This window comes from Hippopotamus amphibius, chromosome 15 (genome assembly GCF_030028045.1).
Source record: "Hippopotamus amphibius kiboko isolate mHipAmp2 chromosome 15, mHipAmp2.hap2, whole genome shotgun sequence".
NCBI classification, from domain to species: domain Eukaryota; kingdom Metazoa; phylum Chordata; class Mammalia; order Artiodactyla; family Hippopotamidae; genus Hippopotamus; species Hippopotamus amphibius.
This window is the reverse complement of record NC_080200.1, coordinates 58808793-58828779: the sequence shown is the minus strand read 5'-3', so window position 1 is coordinate 58828779 and position 19987 is coordinate 58808793. Positions and strand designations below refer to the sequence as shown.

Here is a 19987-nt window from a genome sequence, read left to right as displayed (position 1 = left end):
ACTAATAAGTCTAGCTTAATAGAAAGCCCTGATGCTTAGCAGTCAAAACAGGCACTAAACAGAGCAGACAATCCTGTGATGTCCGTGAACAGAAAAAGAAATAGTGAAGTGTTGAGACCACTTTCTTATGGAAGGATTGGAAGGATTTGGGTTAAAGGTCAATAGCTGTGAATCAGATAATGGAACCTTAAAGAATACAGATGTTTATGTTTTGAAAACCTGTTCTTCTTCTTCTAATTATTATACTTCGATATGGTACTGCTTCTAGAAATTTATTACATAGTTTATGGATTTGTATATCAATAAACAGGATGTTTTCTAGGTTACATGTGCCTTTTTCCAGGAAATTAATAAATGTTTCATGTTATAGAGACACAAAGCATGGATCTTTACCACCTGAGAGGGGTAAATATCCCCAAGAGTTACTGGCAAAAATATGTGACAACTCTTTGCCATATGTTAAAGACTTTGGCTAGCCTTTGTCCCTGGTTCCCAGGAGGGGGCCTTTAAACCCCTGGAAATTCCTGAATAATAAGAATGTCTTTGTTATTCACTGTGGGCCCCTTAGACCACTTGCACCAGAAAGACCAACCATGTGATTAGAGTGTTAGGGCTTTAAACCACATCATATCAGCTGACCTCCCAGGGGAAGGGGTTTGGAGATTGACTTCAATCATGTGGCCAACCAATCATGCCTGTGTAATAAAACAATAAAAACTCTGGACATTGAGGCTCAGGTGAGCTTCCTGGGTGGTGATATACACAGACGTGCCTGGAGAGTAATACATATTGAGGACAAAAAAGGTTCACATTCAGGACCCTCCCAAACCTTGCCTTATGCATCTCTTCTTTTGGCTGTTCCCAATTCATATCTTTTATAATAAAACCATAATCATAAGCATAGCATTTTCCTGAATTTCGTGAGTCATTGCAGTGAATTGTCAAAACTGAGGGGTCACAGGAACTCTTCAATTTGCAGCCAGTTTTTCAGAAGTGCTGGTGGCCTGGGAACCCCTAAGTTTGTGGCCAGTTCTGAAGTGAAGGAAGTCTTGTAGGGGACTTAGCCCTTCACCTGTGAAGTCTGAACTAACTCCAGGTAGTTGCTGTCAGAATTGCATTGCAACCCTAAAGATTTAATCCTCTTCCAAGAAATCACATAGGTAACCACCCTACATAATGGGGGGGAAAAAATCATCCTTTGATTTAATGTATTGTTTCATACATTTCAATTTATAAATATATCTTTTTATTACTGTATTAATGTTCCAATACAGCTATCAGAGATTATTTGCAAACAATTGATGCATGGACTGACATTTAAGATTTCCTCTCTGGTTTCTAAAGGATATTAAATAATTTAGAAATAGGAGGAAAAGAACCAGTTAGCCACTGAAAGTCCACGTCAATCTTGGCAGTTTCATTGACAAAAGCAATGCAAACTGTTCCTCCTCAATGATATCATAGGCAAAATCTTTAATGTGCTAAGATTCTAAGATCATATTCTTTGCTGCAACTGATAATAGGAGCCACTGTGGAATGTTAAGTTGGAGAACGACAAGATAAATAGAAACCAGAGACTGGAGAAAGAATAGAAGCTAGATTTGAAGATTAGCCTTGAAGCAAGACCAGCTTCAAGATTATTTGACACAAATACCCTGTTGCAGAATCATGAAAAAGTGGATTATGTAGAACTGGAGCAGGAGAAAGGAGAAAAAGGAAGTGACATGAAAAGTACTTCTTTAGATATGTTAGCAGCCCCTGACTCAAGGGAAACCCATCATAGATGACTCCAGTGTGTCTATCCTAAAGGCTAGAATAACAGCAATACCACAGAAGGGACTTCCCTGGTAGTCCAGTGGGTAATCCTCCGTGCTCCCAAAGCAGGGGGTCTGGTTTTGATCTCTGGTCGAGGAACTAGATCCCACATGCCGCAACTAAGAGGTCCGTATGCCGCAACTAAGAGCAACTAGGAGGTTTGTATGCCACAACTAAAAATCCTGCATGCCACAACAAAGACCCAGCACAACCAAAATAAATAAATAAATAAATATCTTTTAAAAATTTACTTCACATTACTAAAAAAAAAAAAAAAATAGTAATACCACAGGAAAGCAGACAGTAGGGAGAAGTGGATTAGGTACTATAAATAATATTTATATTATTTATAAATAATATTTCTTTCAATTTTGGATTTTGCATGTTCACAGGCTTTTCTACATAGATATTCTAAACAGTGTTGAGGCATTTAACATCTTATATAAGCTTTTATTTCTCCATAATTTAAGATTATATGTTATAATCTAACTAGGGAGAGATTCTATTGCAACTGAATAGAGTTACTGCAAGACACGTGCAGGGGATTTACTACAGGCGTGAACGTACAGATGAAGCTCAGTGAGTACAGCAGAGCAGCCATGAGATTTGAGCCTCCAAAGCTTATCACAAACTTGGACTTGATTAGCAGCACCAAAGATCCAATACCTGAAACATCAGTGGGGTGGTTGCAGAAGAAAAGTTCAGACTCTTGATTATGTGGCTTTCAGGATCGTATTTGGACATAAATCCTTTGATCATGACTGTTTTGGCTGTTCCTTGTTCACCAATTAACAGCACAGCCTAAAATAGGAGTTGAGAAAGAAATCCAAGAAATACAATAAAATGACTGTCATGGGCTGAACGCATCATGCATCCCCCCAAAATTTCTATGTGGAAGCCCTACCCCCCAGTACCTCAGAGTGTGACTGTGTTTGGAGACAGGGTCTTTAAAGAGACTCTTAAAATGAGGCCGTTAAGGTGGGCTCTTGTTCAGCCTAATCGGCATTCTTACAAGAAGAGGAAATTGATACCCAGAGAAACAACAGGGCTGCACACACACAAAGACCATGGGAGGACAAGTGAGAAGACAGCCATCTGCAAGCCAAGGAGCGAGTGAGGCCTCCAAACAAACTAAACCAACCAACACCCTAATCTTGAACTTCAAGCCTCCAGAACTGTACAGACAGAAATGTTCATTTATTAAGCCACCGAATCTGTGGTATTTTGTTATGGCAGCCCTGGCAAAATAACACAATGATCAAAAGAGAAGTATTCCTCTTTGGAAAAACAAGTCAAAATTCACTTGCTCTCAATATGTGAGAAATAATTACTTAGTTATGAATTAAGGCTATTCAATTCATATTGTTACTGAGGAATAACAGAAGAAGTATACTAATTTGGGTGATACTTTTATTTATTTTACACTGCAACATAGAACATTCTAAAATGAATGCGTGTTTCAAGTGACGTTTTAAAATATGTTATTTTTAATAAAAATGAAAGAGCCATACCTTGCCCTGTTTAGCGATGGTTTTAATTAGGAAGCTGGTTCTCACGTTGTCAACATTTGGCACCAGGATGGAACCATATTCTGGGGTGACATTAGACGGATACACATATTCCTCAGTACACGTGTTCCAGTGCGTCCATTCACCTGGGGTGAACAGAGAACATTTACATCTTCACATTCCTATGAATAATTTAATCCCTAATTATAATGAGCAGACATCCTTGATGTCTCAGGAAGTCATCTTCCAAATACTCCCCACAAAGTAAAAATCATTAAATTCAGATGTCTACGTATTTCAGTATGTGTTCTCTGAGTCAAAATTTCCCAAGGAACTATTCCAAAGTGGTAATATTAGGAAATAGTAAGAAATATCTTGGAATTTTCTTTGTAAATGTATAGGTTTTCAATAACAGAGTCTGCATAAAAATACAGGACAGTGAGAGTAGTATGTACCTAAAATCATTTTTCATTATGTACTTCCCTAATTGTGAAACCAAAAATAAAAGATCCTAGGATGCCATATATAAATACTGCATATATATGTACTTCCTATATGTGTATATGTATTTTATATATGTATACACATATAAATAAGCTTAAAGTATATGGATAGATACAGATGTATAGATATACACATATGTTTCATAAAAATATACCTTAAATTTTGTAATTTTTATATAAGTTGATTATATTGAATGAATAGCTAAAATGGACTGGATTTGGTGATTTTTTTAATTTGCTTTAATTCATTAAAAGTTCAGTACACAATATATTTAACAAGAAAATGTTCATTTGGAACACGAAGGAAATGAATACTTGAAAAAGAAACAACTGGCTCTCATTCATACAGAAATGAAAATTTCCATTTCAATTTTATAGCCAAGAGTTTTAATTACCATCTAGAAATATAGATGATAGATAGGAGATAGATAGATGATAGATGATAGATAGATAGATAGATAGATAGATAGATAGATAGATAGACAGATAATAGATAGATAGTGATAGATAGATAGATAGATAGATAGATAGATGATAGAGTGTAAATATTAGCCTTTTGTAAAACAACTGGTCCCACATGTAATGGATGGATGGCTAGAAGCTAGCAGCTTACCATCAGATGCGACGTAATAGTCAAACATGGTGTCCTCGGGCCCGGCCAGAGGCGGCAGGTCCAGGGCCAGCATCTCCTGGGAGCGCAGCCAGTGCTCCACGCGGCGCCGGCCGTCCAGTTCCAGCACCGCCCCGACGCTCCACATCAGGGAGAAGACGTAGAGTCTCCCCAGGTGCTCCGGCGTGACCTCCACGCCTTGCTCCTGAGCATGGAAGAAACTTTTAATTACTTAATTCTCAAACCAAAACTTTGCTTTGACATTGTAGTGAAAATAGCAAAGATCTAAAAGGGATAACAGTTTTCCCCCAAAACGAGAACGAGAAAAAGACAGATAAAAAGATGAAAAACAAATGTGGAACGCATCTCTGGGAATACCAAGCTGGTTTCTGAAATAAATTTAGAATGCTTTTTAGACGACGGCGAACCTGCCACTAATCCACAAATCTGTGGTTTGCTTTGTGGGGGGAAAAAAAAAACCCACAAACTATGTGGTGCCGTGTCCATGTTTGAAAACTCCCCACTTCCCCATGGCTCTAAGAATCAAGTTCAAATATCGCAGACGCTGCACAGCATGGCTCAGCTAAAGGGAGAGAGAGTTCTAGAAAGCTGAGCGATATACCTTGGGAGGGATCAAGCCTTGAAGCATAGTAATGCTTTGCATGATCACAAAGGCCTCCAGCATCTCCATCTGGTGTTCTACGTTCTGAACACTGAATCGATACAGGTCTGGAAACGACTTGGTGTACAGCTGACGAAGAATTTCAGCTTCTTGAGGCGAACGTTTTTTAAGAAAACCCTGTTAGTTTGCAGAAGAAAGCATTAATTACATGTATTAACACATCAGAAAAATGGCCATTTTTGGACAAAAGGTTTCTTAATATTGGTTAACAATAATAATAATAATAATAATAACAATAATAATAATAATAATATCTAATGATTATACTGCACTTCTGATGTACCAGGTCTTGATATAAATTCTTTCGTGTATGACCTCATTTAATGCTCAAAACAGCTCTGTGAAGTAGGAACTGTTATTATCCTTTTACAGATGAGAAAACTAAGGCCCAAGCAGTTTAAGTAACATGCCCAGGATCCCACAGCTGGTTGGTGTCAAGGTCAAAATTCAAACCCAGAGTCTGATTCCAACATCCCTGTGTTCAGCTACTACACTATACATAAGCTCAGCTCTTGAAACCAAGATGGAGGGGAAAGTCTTCAGCTCCTGATTAAAATACACTAGGAGGAAATGAGGAGGCATATACATGGAAATAATTTAGAAAAAGAAAAAGGAATAAAAGGGGAACAAAGAAAATCCATCCCCAAATTTTTCAAAATGGGAAACAAAGATGTATTACAATTTTATTTCTTCTAATTTAATGAATAACCAATGTAGAAAAAATATCAAGTAATACTCAGGAAAATGGAGAATTTAGTCATTTGGGAAACCCAATATTAGGAAACTACATGTGATTCATAACAAAATACCACTTAACCCACAACAATAGTTTCTTCAGGTGGGGAAAGTTCCCTTGGCATCAAGACATCAGGTCATTCTTAGAGACTCTGAACAGAACCAGTAAGATATTGATTCTCAATTAGCTATCATTTCATGAATTCAACATAAATGCACAGCGACAAAAATGGAGCATAGCACTTTCAAGCTGATGGACCAAAAATATCATGCGTGGGCCAAGTAATCAGGGTGGCCCAGAAGCTCGTGGACTTTCATGAACACGACCGCCTGGTGGTCTGCCCTCTACTAACTCTCACAGAGCTGCCCTGCCCTGCTCTAAGCATTTCCAGTCTTGTGAGTCTTCCTTCTTGCTAACCATCTGTAAGCAACTTAGTGTTAATCTGAAGGCCTTATTCAGCCTCAACGTGGACAGAATATAATAGAAGCTCATTTCATAAATAGCAAACTGTAAATATTTGTTAGCTAATAGTGTACAAGTATTTTTAAAAAGCCCTTGTGAATTTAAAGTATTTGGGGGAAAATCACAAATTCATTTTCCCTTGGAGTTTGCTGTATCTGTGGTTAGCAAGCCTGAATCCATTCTGGTACTTTTGAAAAAAAAAAAATTTAAAAACCAATAACTCCTGCACCTTCCTCCCCAGAGATTCTAATTTGATAGATTGATTTGTGACACAGTCATCTGTATTTTAAAGAACTGTCATTGGTGATTATTCTTGCAAAGCCAGGGTCAAGAACTCTTGCTCTGTATTCTCCTTAAAGGATGGATAATTTAATTGTGAAATCTGAAATCTTCAGGAAACATTTTTAGCATTTTTAGTCACATATCCAACTGTACATCATTTTGTTTTATAACCCCCTCCTTCACAACTTCATCTACTTTATTCAAAATATGAATTCATAAGTTTTAAATCAAAATTATCTCCAAAAAACTTATGTGAATTAAAATAATAATTTGACCACCAATGTCAAAAAAGATTTTACAGGTGGCTTGTCTAATAAGCATTCTGTCTTACACTATAGTATTTATTTAGTAAAATATCTAAGTATGCAAGGCATTCAATTATAATCTTATTACAATCAATATACTCTAACATATATTAGTAGTAATAAAATAATCTACCTTACCATGAATTGAAAAGATATTATCTAAAATATTATTTCCAAGTACAAACTTAAAACTAACATTATGACTGACTATTGAATCTCATAAAAATTCTTTATATGCAATTTTAATAAATTATCTTCTTCAAGTTAATATTCTCAGATGGTTGCCCCCAAATTTTATATGAATTGAGTACCTTTTTAAAATATCATGAATTCCCAAAGTGATAAAATTAAATTTTCCTCACTCACTCACAGTTTGGTGGGATTATTTTTTTTTTTAATATTTATTTATTTTGGCTTCACCAGGTCTTAGTTGCGGCATGCGGAACCTTAGTTGCAGCATGTGGGATCTAGTTCCCTGACTAGGGATCGAACTCGGGGCCCCTACATTGGGAGCTTGGAGTCTTAACCACTGGACCCCCGAGGAAGTCCCTGGTGGGATTATTGATTCACCTAGGCCTTGCAATTTTTCCCCAACCCACAGCGGAAATCACAGGTCTAAAACGATTAGAACTGAAGAACCCTGAGCACTGAGGAAACCTGTAAGGGACAATCTGGGCTGAAGGTCCCAGAGCATTCAAGGATCTTCCACAAACATCAGCATTATGATGCAATTACACCAGCAGGTCTGCAGGAGAATAAGCCTACATGCTAAAAGAATGCTAAAATATCTGTTTCCCTCAGTAATTATACAGAAAGGAAGGAAGGAAGGAAGGAAGGAAGGAAGGAAGGAAGGAAGGAAGGAAGGGAAAAGAAAGAAAGAAGAAAGAAAAGAAAGAAGAAAGAAAAGAAAGAAGAAAGAAAAGAAAGAAAAGAAAGAAAGAAAGAAAGAAAGAAAGAAAGAAAGAAAGAAAGAAAGAAAGAAAAAGAAAGAGAAAGAAAGAAAGAAAGAAAAAAAGAAAGAAAGAAAGAAAGAAAGAAAAAGAAAGAGAAAGAAAGAAAGAAAGAAAGAAAGAAAAGAAAGAAAGAAAGAAAGAAAGAAAGAAAGAAAGAAAGAAAGAAAGAAAGAGAAAGAAAAAGAAAGAAAAGAAAAAGAGGGAGGGAGATTGATTCCAATCATACCTCAAGAATAGGACTCCAATCAAGGACAGAAGAACTCATGAAAACCATCCCATTTCTTGAGACGGTAGCAGGCGAAGCATTGTCAATATTATGAGGTTCGAAAACAATCTTGCAGTTTGGAGCCATGGGAATCCGATCGCCATTGGCAAGGGTTAGAGTTTTGTTATCATCCAAAACGGAATTCAGATTTTCAATCCAGATGGCGTCGACTGGACCATCAAGAACTATCCAGATATGCTCCCCTAGAATATCCCACCAAGGGCAGGGGGAAAAGCATACATACACAGATATGCATATATACACAACATTATGCTTGAAGAAGTACTATAATTTGATGTAATTTTCATTCATGTTTAAATAAAGCTTTGATCTAAATGATTATCTAATTTTGTCATATAGGACTCTTCCTGTTCTTTATGTAGCAGTTGTTTAAAGCCCATAACCAAAGCAACAGTCATTAGTTCATTAACAGGTATTCATTGAGAACCTTCTCTGTATCAGCCCTGTTTCAGGGATTTTGTGATTAAAAAAAAGACAACGTCCTGCCTTCACAGAGCTTACTTTCTAAGGGGTAGAGATGACAATCAAACCAATATGCAAAGAAAGATACAAGAAAAATGCAGCAGGATAAGAGGGCCTTTTAGATAAGGTGGTCAATGAAGTGATGTAAAGATCTACAGCTAGAATTTTTCAGGCAGTGGAAATAGTAGTAGCAAAGGTCCTGAAGTGGGCACAAGCTTAGGGTGATCACATTCCAGGAACAGCAGGAAGTCGATCCTGGTTAGAAGGAAGAGGGGAAGGGGGAAAGTAATGTGAGTGACGTCGGAAAGACAGGCAGAGCCACAGAATCCACTCTGGTTTGCACATGTTGAGTTTGAGATACCCAGCAGACAGCCTATAGAGCTGTTGAGTTGGAAATTCAAGCGCTAGAGATTAAAATGTAGAAGCCATCAGCTTAGAGATGGCACTGAGAACCATGGATGGGTAAGTTTATTCTAGATCATAAGCGTAGATAGAGACAAAAGGCCTGAGGACACAAGCACTTCAGCCTTTAGGCTTCTGGTAAGGTCTCCTCCACCAGTTCCTTCTTCTGGCTGACCTCTCAGTGAAGCAGAAGTAGAGGAAGGTATCCCTGAAGGCAAGTGGTGGAAGAGTTTCAAGAATAAGAGTGATTAACTGTGTCAGACGCTGCTGAGAGCGGGACTAGGCCGAGAATTGACAGAATGTCCAACAGAAATGCCCTTGTAAATCTAGGTCTTCGGTTTAACAGTTGCTCTTAATTTCTTAACCACTAGTTTCCCTTACTTACCATCACCGTGACCAAGTCTGTAGGTCAATTTTCATCTATTATGTAACAACTGTGGAGTATTCTAAGTTAAATCAAATGCTATGAAATTCCTAATTATGCTCATTCAACTAGCAGTTTAAGTAAAATGATGCTCTGATCACCAGAATCCCTGTGAAAGAAAAAGTATATGTGCCTTTTTAAAAAGGGCTAAAAACAAAACAAAACTAAACAAAAAACACCTCTCTGAGCTCCTACTCTTTGAGGTAACATTTGGTCACGGATCTGTGTTTACCCATGATTACTAGAACAAATCAGAAATAAAATTTTATTTAACTTCCATAAAACAACAGCAATTTCTAATACGAGCACACTCTAGAAATGAAGTGTTTTCTTTTCTCTTTTAACGATTGGTGTTGGGTTGATCAGCCACATTCCCTCAAAGAGAATGTCAATGGTGCCACCTTAAACGTTTTTCAAGAGAACACAGTTGCCCAAAGCATGGACTCGTGAAGTAAGCCCAAATGCCTTGTTCTCCTCCTATATTCTTCCTTTGTCCCTGCAATCACTTTCCCTGTGACTTTCTCCTACTCATTCAGGAGTGAGAGGAGAATTGATATCGCCTCTTCCATCTGAGTTTCTACTCTGGGACCATAGGGCTCAAGTCCTAAGTAAGAGAACATTCAGAGTGAACTACTAGCCATTAAGGAGCTTGTTTAAACAAAAAACAAACATCTAAAAGAGAATAATTTGTTAGACTTCATTTTTGATATACACAATTTGCTCTCCAAAGAAGCCCATTTCCTCCTGTGATTTTATAGGAGAATCAGTTTTCTAAAAATAGGCCACACTTAAGAGAATCATTTTTTAAATATTCAGTGAAAATAGTTATGGGGCAATCACTTAAACACAATACTATCAATTTTCCTTAACAGCTTTTATATCCATTTTATTCTAAGATATCACAGGAATATAGAAATATTTTCTCAAAAGGAAAGTAATTCCCTGTGTAACCACAAAATACGGGGTGGGGGTGGTATTTCAAATATACTAATTAAACCATTTCAGTATTTCAACATTCACAAATATCACCCCAATTTATGACTTCTTGGTCTTGGCTAAGATATTATATGGAGAATACGATTCTACTAATTTTAAATAGCCACCAAGCCTTTTACTTACAAGTACATGTCAAAAATTATACTTGTAATTCATCTTCTACCTTTCTTAGCCCTCAATGTTTTCCTCCAAAGAGTAGAAAATATCCCATCGGTCCAATCATTCGTCGCCACGTCAAGCCGACCAAACATCTGTGGGGCCGTAATAGCTTTGGGATTCATCCTCATTTCCCGGTGTGGTTTTCCACAATCTACACCAAGTAAATCCAAATTTTAAACAACTCACAGGTAGAATGAACCATCGTTAGGCAACATTACACCAATCTGCAGTGTACTGTCGGCAGGTGTTCAAAACATGAAAAATGCAAAATTACATTGAAAATATGTCTTACTGCATTCCAAGTTATCATAATTAACCTCATTATATTTTATTGACTAAAGCGCTTTCTATCTCCTGGAAAAGAAAACTGCATTTACATAAGGGGGGAAAATGCTACCAAGGAATCAAAGTAATCTGCAAGTTCTTCAAATTTCACATCTCAAAAATCTTTTGATTTATGGTGTACTAGATTAAATCTCATATCTGAAATGTCACTTAAAAGATGCCTGATTCTCTCCATTAACAGGTTTGCTGAGATATGGTCTTGATCGTTTGGGAAAAAAATCAGCTACACTAATGTTACAAAAATCAAGAATTTTTCTTCTGTGACCAACTTCAAAAAAGGTATTCAAATCTTTCAAACCCTAAAACTATTCTTAAATAAGATGGATTCTGTACATAGGGGACTCTAGTTACTAAGTAAAAAATCAAAGAATAAGGTTTAAATTATGTTATATGTGGAATCTAAAAAACGGTACAAATGAACTTATGTACTAAACAGAAATAGATACAGACCTAGAAAACAAATTTATAGTTATCAAAGGAGAACAGGTAGGGAAGGATAAATTAAGAGTTTGGGATTAGCAGATACACACTGCTATATATAAAACAGATAATCAACAAGGACCTACTATATAGCACAGGGAACTATGTTTAATATCTTGTAATAACCTATAATGAGCATCTAAAATACAGTAGATATATATGTATAGGTATAACTGAATCACTTTGCTGTACACCTGAAACTAATACAATATTATAAATCAACCACATTTCAATAAAATGGTTTTTAAAGATTTAAAGTATAAAATCATAAAAATAGAGGCTAAAATACTACATACTGTGCTCCTGTCCCAGTCTATTCTCTACATGGCCACCAGATGGTCTTCCACACACAGGGCTAGTCACACCACTCCCCAGCTCTATGCTTCCCATCACCCACAGGATAAAATCTCGGTATTTATTGTGACTTACAAAGCTTCTCATGCCATGCCCTCTGTACCAATTTGAGCTCCCCCTGGAAGCAAAGCCTGAGACAAAGACATGGGAACTGAGAGTTTGGATTCAGGGGGAAGAGAAAGTGAGACAGGAAAGGAGAGAAAGCCAATAAAGGGCTCATTGGCGAGCTGGTCACAGATGGAATGTCCCTCCAAAAGATAGGAGGAGATGGGGACATTTGCCTTTAACTCTTTCCACCATTAGTTGAGAGGGTATGGCTCTCTCAGGAGGATTAATTCCCACCCAATGCCTTCTTCCAGGCTGAGCCAGTTCCCTAGCTTCAAGGAAAAGTCATAAGGCTGAAAAACCCGGAGACACCACTGGCAGTTGGGGGAGAAAATGTCCAACAGCTGCATCTGTAGCAGGGGAGGGCCAAAGGGATGCGGCTCTGGGCACCAATAGCATCTGCTACACCTCCTCATCTCCCCCACTCCCACCACCCACACAAATTAGATTTCATCCATGCCAGAGCGCTTCTCCAGCGCTTCCTGCGCTCGCCAGTCCCTCCTACCTGCTCAGCCTCTTCATTCTGCTAAGAATGCCTTTTATTCCTCTGCTACTCAACCCTCAAACCTCAGATGAAATAGCACCTGCTCTGTAAGCCTTTCCAGAATTCCTTAGAAAGGATTCTCATGTCCTTTGCCTCTGTTCACACCATAATTGTCCAAGTCTCGCTCCTGTCCAGTCTTCCATGCTGAGTTACAATTATCACTCCACTACACTGTAAACTCCTTAAAGACATGGTCATTTCTTTTCATGCCTGCTTTCCCATTTCTAGTACAGCACCTCAAAGTACAGAACATCAAAGATATCTGATGAACAAGGGAACAATAACACACATGGGCCCAGTAGAAGTTCAACCCAATTACTTCCTCAATCTTTTGGATAATTAAAGTTTTCAGTAAGAAACAATGTGTCATTTAACATAACAAATGTTTACCCTACCTACTAAAACCAAGAACAGGTTAATAAACAGCAAGTAGTCTAATAATTTATTCATCTTTGCCAAGAACTTCTCCAAAACCAGTGATGCCATATTGATTACATAATTTAGACATATTATACATAATGTATCTACGTTGTTTAATATTTAGTACTCATTTTGTTCAAATCATTGTACCCGGTTCATTTGTAGTTTATTGTCACCAGAAGGTAGCTTCATAACAACAACAAAAGTATTTTTAAGCATAATCTGAGGAGCAGAATATAACATTTTAATGCTATGTGAAAGTGCCAAAACAGAATCTTAATAGCACACATGAAAACTATGTGGTAAGTTTTGCAGGTGTGACCTCCCAGTTTTGGTGGAGGTAGGTAGTAGCTGAGAGCACAATCCTCTCTCAGTGTGAAGACCGCCTCCCCCACCCTGTAGAGTCCTGATGCACAGAATTCACTTCCTCCCATAGGAAACAGACTAAATCCAACGTGTACAGGACCCTAGAACAAATATAGACCATCGCCAACAGCCAGTATCAGTGTACTGGGGCTTCATGAGCTGACTGGAAACACAGACAAGCAGATTCTCCTTGTGGGACAATGTATGATGCATCCAAACAGCCAAAGTTTTATGAAATTTTGAAACTGCCACGGCTAAGGGCTGCCAATACTCTTAAGAAGAAAGTCATCAATGTCTAATCGGAACCAGAGAATACAAGAATAATCATGAACAAGGCAATGTCCGTTATCCTTAGATGACCTTGGGTTAGGGACTTAGATGTAAAGCTTAGGGACATCTGGAAATTAAATGCATTTATTTCACTTCACAAGAAAAATAGCTGATTCTGGGTGGGAAATTACTTTAAAATTAGGGTGATTTCTCAATACATAGAATTTAAAAGTTGGGATTGAAATTATTTTATATTTATTGAGAGGTAGCATCTTGTGTGAAGTCATAATTGGAAAATGGTGTGGTATATTGGAGAAAATCTAGGGTTTTCATTAATGGGCCCTGACCTTAATTTTGAGCCTCATTATTTACCATCTTTTTGACATTGAGTATTTCTTAAGTTAAATTTTGACTTTTTTGTACAAAATAGGGCTAATAATGTCCAAAGCTCAAGATCATTTTGAAAACTAAATGGCATAACATTTGTAAAACATATAGCACAGTCCATAAAATCACTTTAAAAAAATGTTTTTCCTGCAGCATTATCCAGAAAAACCAATAAACTGAAACAACCTGTGTCTTTCAATAGATGAATGAATAAAGAAGATGTGGTACACATACACAATGGAATATTATTCATCCATGAAAAATAAGCACATCCTGCCATTTGTGAAAACATGGATGGACCTTGAGGGCATTATGCTAAGTAAAATAAGTCAGACAGAGAAAGACAAATACTGTATGATATCACTTATATCTGGAATCTAAAAAAGTCAAACTCAGAGAAAGATTATAGAACGATGGTCACCAAGGATTATGGTGGGGCGGGGGGGGGGGGGGGAATACAGAGATATTGCAAAAGGGTACAAACTTCCAGTTATAAGATTAATGAGTTTGGGGATCTAGTGTACAGCACAGTGTTTATAGCTAATAATACTGTATCACATACTTGAATATTTCTAAGAAAGTAGATCTTAAATGCTCCATCACAAAAAAAGAAACGGTTAATATGTGATACGGTGGAGGTGGTAGCTAATGACAATAATTTTGTAACATAGAAATGTATCAGATCCACACACTGTACACCTTAAACTTACACATGTTATAGGTCAAAATTATATCTCAATAAAGCTGGGGATAAAAAGTTTTCCTCCTCTGGTCCATTAATGTACTGTGTTATCTCTAAAATGTACCCAATATTCAAAAAAGTAGCATCCCTCCTATAAAAATATGTTAACACACATCTACAATTGTGTCCCTCTTAGGGCATTCGCATGTTTCACAACAGTTTGAATGCGTCTCCAGAGTAATGCGGCTTGACTCCCCCCTTACCTGTCATGGCTTTCATCAAGGTGTGGATGCAGGTGGTTTTCCCTGCGCCACTAGGTCCCAGGGTCATCATTCCATGCCGCACTCTCTGTGTTTCAAACAACTGGATGACTTTCAGTCTCCAAGGAGGATGGTTGATTAAACTAGCTTCTTCAACCTAAAAACATAACAAAACCCCCACATTGGGCCACATGAACAGATATCTGGACTTATCATTGTGCTCAAATAAGTATAGATGTGGAGCAAGGTTAGAGAAATGGGAAATTAGTGTTAATGTATGTGAAGTTCCAGTTTGAAAGATGAAAAGAGTTCTGAAGACAAACAGTGGTGATATTTGCACAATACTATGAATGTACTTAATGCCACTGAACTGTACACTTAAAAAAATAGTTAAAATGGTGCGTTTTATGTTACATGTTTTACCACAATGAATTTAGATAGATAGATGATAGATAGATAGATAGATAAATAGATAGATGATAGGTTGTGGATTTTTTTGGCTTGTGAGATCTTAGTTCCCCAACCAGGGATCTATAGCAGTGAAACCCTGAGTCATAATCACTGGACCACCAGGGAATTCCCACTAAGAAATTTATTCCATAAAAAAGTATATATACATAGGCAAAAGCAGGCTGAACATAACCAAAATGATATCCCAATCTAATAAGAAACACCTGCATTGACCTTGGGAATTAAATACACCTACATTAATATTTTACTGAATGTATGTATTAGGAACAACTTAAGAATAAAGTCTCAAATACCAAAATGTGTTCTAAATGTTTAATTTAAAGATGATATTTAATTTAAAAGATAATTTCAAGCATACCAAGTTGACTGGAATTCTATATAAATGTCAACCTATCTTTATAAATCTACTGGCTAGTTTTTAATCTATCAAACTCATGTATGTAAGGTACTCTGCCAAACACTATTCTAAATTTAATCTCCTATGAGATTAGTACTATTGATATCTTCATTTTACAGATAAGGAAATTGAGGTACAGAGAGACTAAGCAATTTACCCAAGATTATTAGTTGTAAAGTTATAGGGATTTGAGCCCAAGAAATTCAGCTCTGTGGTCCATGCTCTTAACCATCATGCTATGCTTAGATTCGTTATAAGTGATGCTTTTATTTTTACTTAAATAATTTTTGAATAATAGTCATGTATCACTTTATGCTAAGTATCTGCTCTTCATATTTTTCATACACTACAAATTACTAATGTAAGTCCCTTTATAAATTAGTTTATACTCAGCCTTTTAGGCAACGCTACAGTTAATTTGGCCATGTGATAAAGAAGCCATTTGCAAAATGAATTATCACTTTTACTTGATTAAGAGATTAAGATTTTTATACAGTGATTTTTAAAGGGAAAGTAGCCATAAAACACTACCAAATTTGATTTTTATTACAAATAGCTTCAAAGAATTAAAATCCATTTTATAAATATGAGCTAATCACCATTTCTATAAATTTTTTCCAAACATCTTTTCATAGGAAAGGAAGTTGAGACACCTAGTTCTTACAATTCATTTCCATTCCTAGAAAGACCATAAAAAGTTAAAGCTGCACCAAGCACCATGGGAAGTCCAGACCCTAATGATACACTTAACGTGATGGCGCCCCCAGAGCCAGGAAGAAATCGCAAGTGATCCTGGGCCTGGGGAGAAAGAATGACAGCTAAGGGGCCACACGAGATCACTGCAAATGACACTCAGCAGCAAGAGTCCCGGGAGCAAAGCAACATGGTAAACACCAGGGCTGCAGAGAGAAGCAAACCACATACAGGCAAAGCAGCCAGTTGAGCCCCACCGGCCCCTGCTGACCCATCACATTTCATTAGGAATCTGATGGAATGGCCTCCATCAATAACGGGCCACTAGCACATGGCTAAGTGGACCTGTAGTTGAGTGATGATAAGAGAGCCCCTGGGAGGAAAAGCTCTATCAATGGTGTGCAACGGCTTCTCTTAAACCTGTAGTCACAGCCTCACTGCTGTTTTCAGAACCCGTAGACTTAGGCCACACCAGCTTCACTTGATTCCTATGAAGTTCAGATGAAAGGGACACAGTACTTGATGTCCTGTGAAATATATTACCTGTCTACTAATTGCCGTTTCCAGTTCAGGGTAACCGGCCTTGTCCAGGAGAATATTTGGGAAGAGATCTTCAATCAAACTCAAAAATAAGGGTTCATCCTCATCAATCTCAAAAAGAAAATAAAGAGAAATCAGACCAACTCTTTTAACAAACATAGCAATATCAGATAAACTGAAATTGGCCAATTGCAGCCCAGATTACTTTGTCACAACCAGTAATAAATAAAATATCACTTCCACTGAAGTTGAGAAATATTTTCATCGTTTCCCATAAATTAAAAATTAATGTTTAAAGGGGGGCAGGGTGAGAAGAGAAAAAAAAACAGAAAGATGGAAATAGAAGAAAAGAAAATATTGCCTACATGAAAATCTTTCCATAAAACAACCAGTTTGGGGAGTTACTTCATAACCTACAATTTCTCATTTAAATTAAAAAGAATTTTTTTAAATGAGAGACAGTGACAAATTCATGAATTAGAATTCGGTTCACACTTTTAATTTGAAATAAAAATACATCATTCTGTCGCCCCGAACGTAGGTTCACTGATACCAGACAACTGATTGTCAGTCTCTACTGTGAAATCAAAGAAAGTGAAATTGTTACATATTTGTAAAACTTACATACAATTCCCTGCCAAGGTCTACTTTAAAGAAGGTGGGATTTTAGCTCTATGACAGAAAAATTTCAAGGTATTTGGAAACTTAAGACATGAATTTCTAAAAATCCATTTTAATTCTGTTGGAATAGACATATGTTAGACAAGATATGAGTCACCACAAAAATCACTCCTGAAAAAATGTAATAAAGTTATGCTCTATGTAATTTAAAGTGCTTTATCTGATAATTAAGCATTTTAAATGAGCACTTTAAATAAATATTTCTAAATCTCATTTGCACTTAGTTAAACTGAAATTTAAGCGGGTGGAACATTTCCATCTGTGAATCTCACCAGTTTGGAAAGATTCATGTCTCGTAGCACACGCATGACAATCGTGGACTCCGTATCCGTGGGGTTGGCTCTTTTGGCTGCTCCCAGTGTTCGCAGAACGGACAGAATATTACGCAGACCAAAGTCATAATGTACCTGAAGAATATGAGGTACGCCGGGCTTATTTTCAATATTAACTTACCCATGGAAATGGTACAAATTTGACAGAGACACAATGAATAAATGCTGATTTTTTTAGAAAATGTGTATAGTTGGTGGAGCAATAAATTTTTTTATCAAATTTTTTTTTACTTTTTAGCAAATGGAGAATATCCCAAAAGAATCTTCTCCTGTACCATTATTCATTTAAGCCCTCAGATCAGAACTAATAGAGAGATCTTGACAGGGAGAAAGGAATAAATTTCCACCTGGAGTACACATGTCCCTTAGCGCCCTTCTCAATCATGTATAGGAAAATATCCTCATATCTTGAAGGCTAATATTCTGAACCAGAATTAAATGGAGACCTCACTCATGACCACCGTATAAGGTCAGGGGTATTGAGGAGAAAGAAAAGTAGCTGCATTCCAGGATTACCTGAAGAGGGAAATAATAAGAACAAGTCAGAAACTCAAGCCCCCAGCTTCATTATCCCCTTGATATGTATTTATAAAAGCTCAATTACACCAAATTTCAGCACATACAAAGTGAATAATTAAAATCCAATTATCCAACCACTATAGGAAACAGTATCCCCGGCAGTTGGTCAAAAAATTTAAGATAGAACTACCATATCATCCAGCGATCCCATGTCAGGGAATATATCCAAAAGAATTGCAAGCAGCGTCTCAGAAAGATATTTGAACACCCATGTTCAAAGCAACACTATTCACACTAGCCAAGAGCTGGAAGCAACCCAAATGCCCATCAACAGATGAATGGATAAACAAAATGTGGCATATATACGTAAATTGGAATGTTATTCAAGCATAAAAAAGGAAGCAAGTACTATCACATGCTACACCATGAATGAAACTTGAGGACATTATACTAAGTTAAATAAGCCAGTTACAAAAAGACAAATACTGTATGGGTCCACTTATGTGAGGTATCTAAAGTAGCCAAATACATAGAAACAGAAAGTAGAATGGTGATTACCAGGGAATGGGGGCAGGGGGAAGAGTGGAGTCGTTTAATGGATATAGAGTTTCAGTTTTGCGGGACAAAAAAGTTATGGAGATGTTTTACAACCATGTGAGTACACAACACTACTGAGCTGGACACTTAAAAATAGTTAAGATGATAAATTGAATGTTATATTTTTTTAATCATAATTTTTAAAAACCTATAGAAAAAAACATTATCTACTAATTGGGAGCAGTATGCACCACTAAATACCAATCGTTCTGAGGATAGAGCACATAAAAGTATTCAGACTGAGTTCCTGTCTTCAAGGAGTTTAAATTCTAATCACGGTAATAAAATAAAAACATGAGCAAGCTTGTATAAAAGTAATGACTTGAAAGTGCTGGTGGGTGGAAATAATTAGGAAAATTTTTCAGAATTAGACTCAGTTAAACCTGTGGGCCTGAAGTGAGATTCACAGAATGTTTACCAAGGGACCAGCATGGGGCCAATTGTTTTGTACACATGGACTCATTTCATTTCCCACCGACCTCGTGAACAAGGGCAGCAGGGGTAAAGGAGGTAGAAATGAAATTAGAGAAGAAGAGGGCAGGAGTCTGTGATGTGGGAGTTTCTCTACATGCAAAAAAATAGCATAGAAAAGAGAAGAATGGGTGAGTAAAGGTTGCAATAAGCAGAAGAAACCAAGAATGTTTTGCGTAAGAATGGAATTTAGTTGCACCCGTGGGTATAAGAAATAATCTAGATTCAAAGAAGTTTGGATTGAGAGGTTCCTCAAAACCATGAGGACACACAACACATATTATGATGAATGCACAGGTGGGATAAGGAGCAAATAACAACATTCATAATTCTTTGGCTCTTAAATCAATTCAGATAGTGTTCATTTCTATGCTGTAAATATGAATTTCTTCAAATGTAGTTAATAACACCATGCATGTAAAATAATTTTTGTCATGATACAACTCTCTGCTTTGTATCAATGAGGCAGTTTGTCAATGATCCTGGTC

General features: G+C 37.0%; 1 protein-coding gene across 1 annotated transcript in view; it reads right to left on the bottom strand.

Moving 5' to 3' along the window:
- Nucleotides 1-19987, bottom strand: part of DNAH5 (dynein axonemal heavy chain 5) — a 202324-nt gene that overhangs the window by 93743 nt on the left and 88594 nt on the right. The window contains exons 38-46 of the mRNA XM_057708854.1: nucleotides 17853-17987; nucleotides 16903-17010; nucleotides 14802-14955; nucleotides 10590-10736; nucleotides 8083-8324; nucleotides 5059-5235; nucleotides 4440-4641; nucleotides 3327-3469; nucleotides 2482-2616 (exon numbers count right to left, since the gene is read on the bottom strand). Of these exons, the coding sequence (XP_057564837.1) occupies nucleotides 2482-2616; nucleotides 3327-3469; nucleotides 4440-4641; nucleotides 5059-5235; nucleotides 8083-8324; nucleotides 10590-10736; nucleotides 14802-14955; nucleotides 16903-17010; nucleotides 17853-17987 (1443 nt within the window). The remainder of the gene's footprint in view (nucleotides 1-2481; nucleotides 2617-3326; nucleotides 3470-4439; nucleotides 4642-5058; nucleotides 5236-8082; nucleotides 8325-10589; nucleotides 10737-14801; nucleotides 14956-16902; nucleotides 17011-17852; nucleotides 17988-19987) is intronic.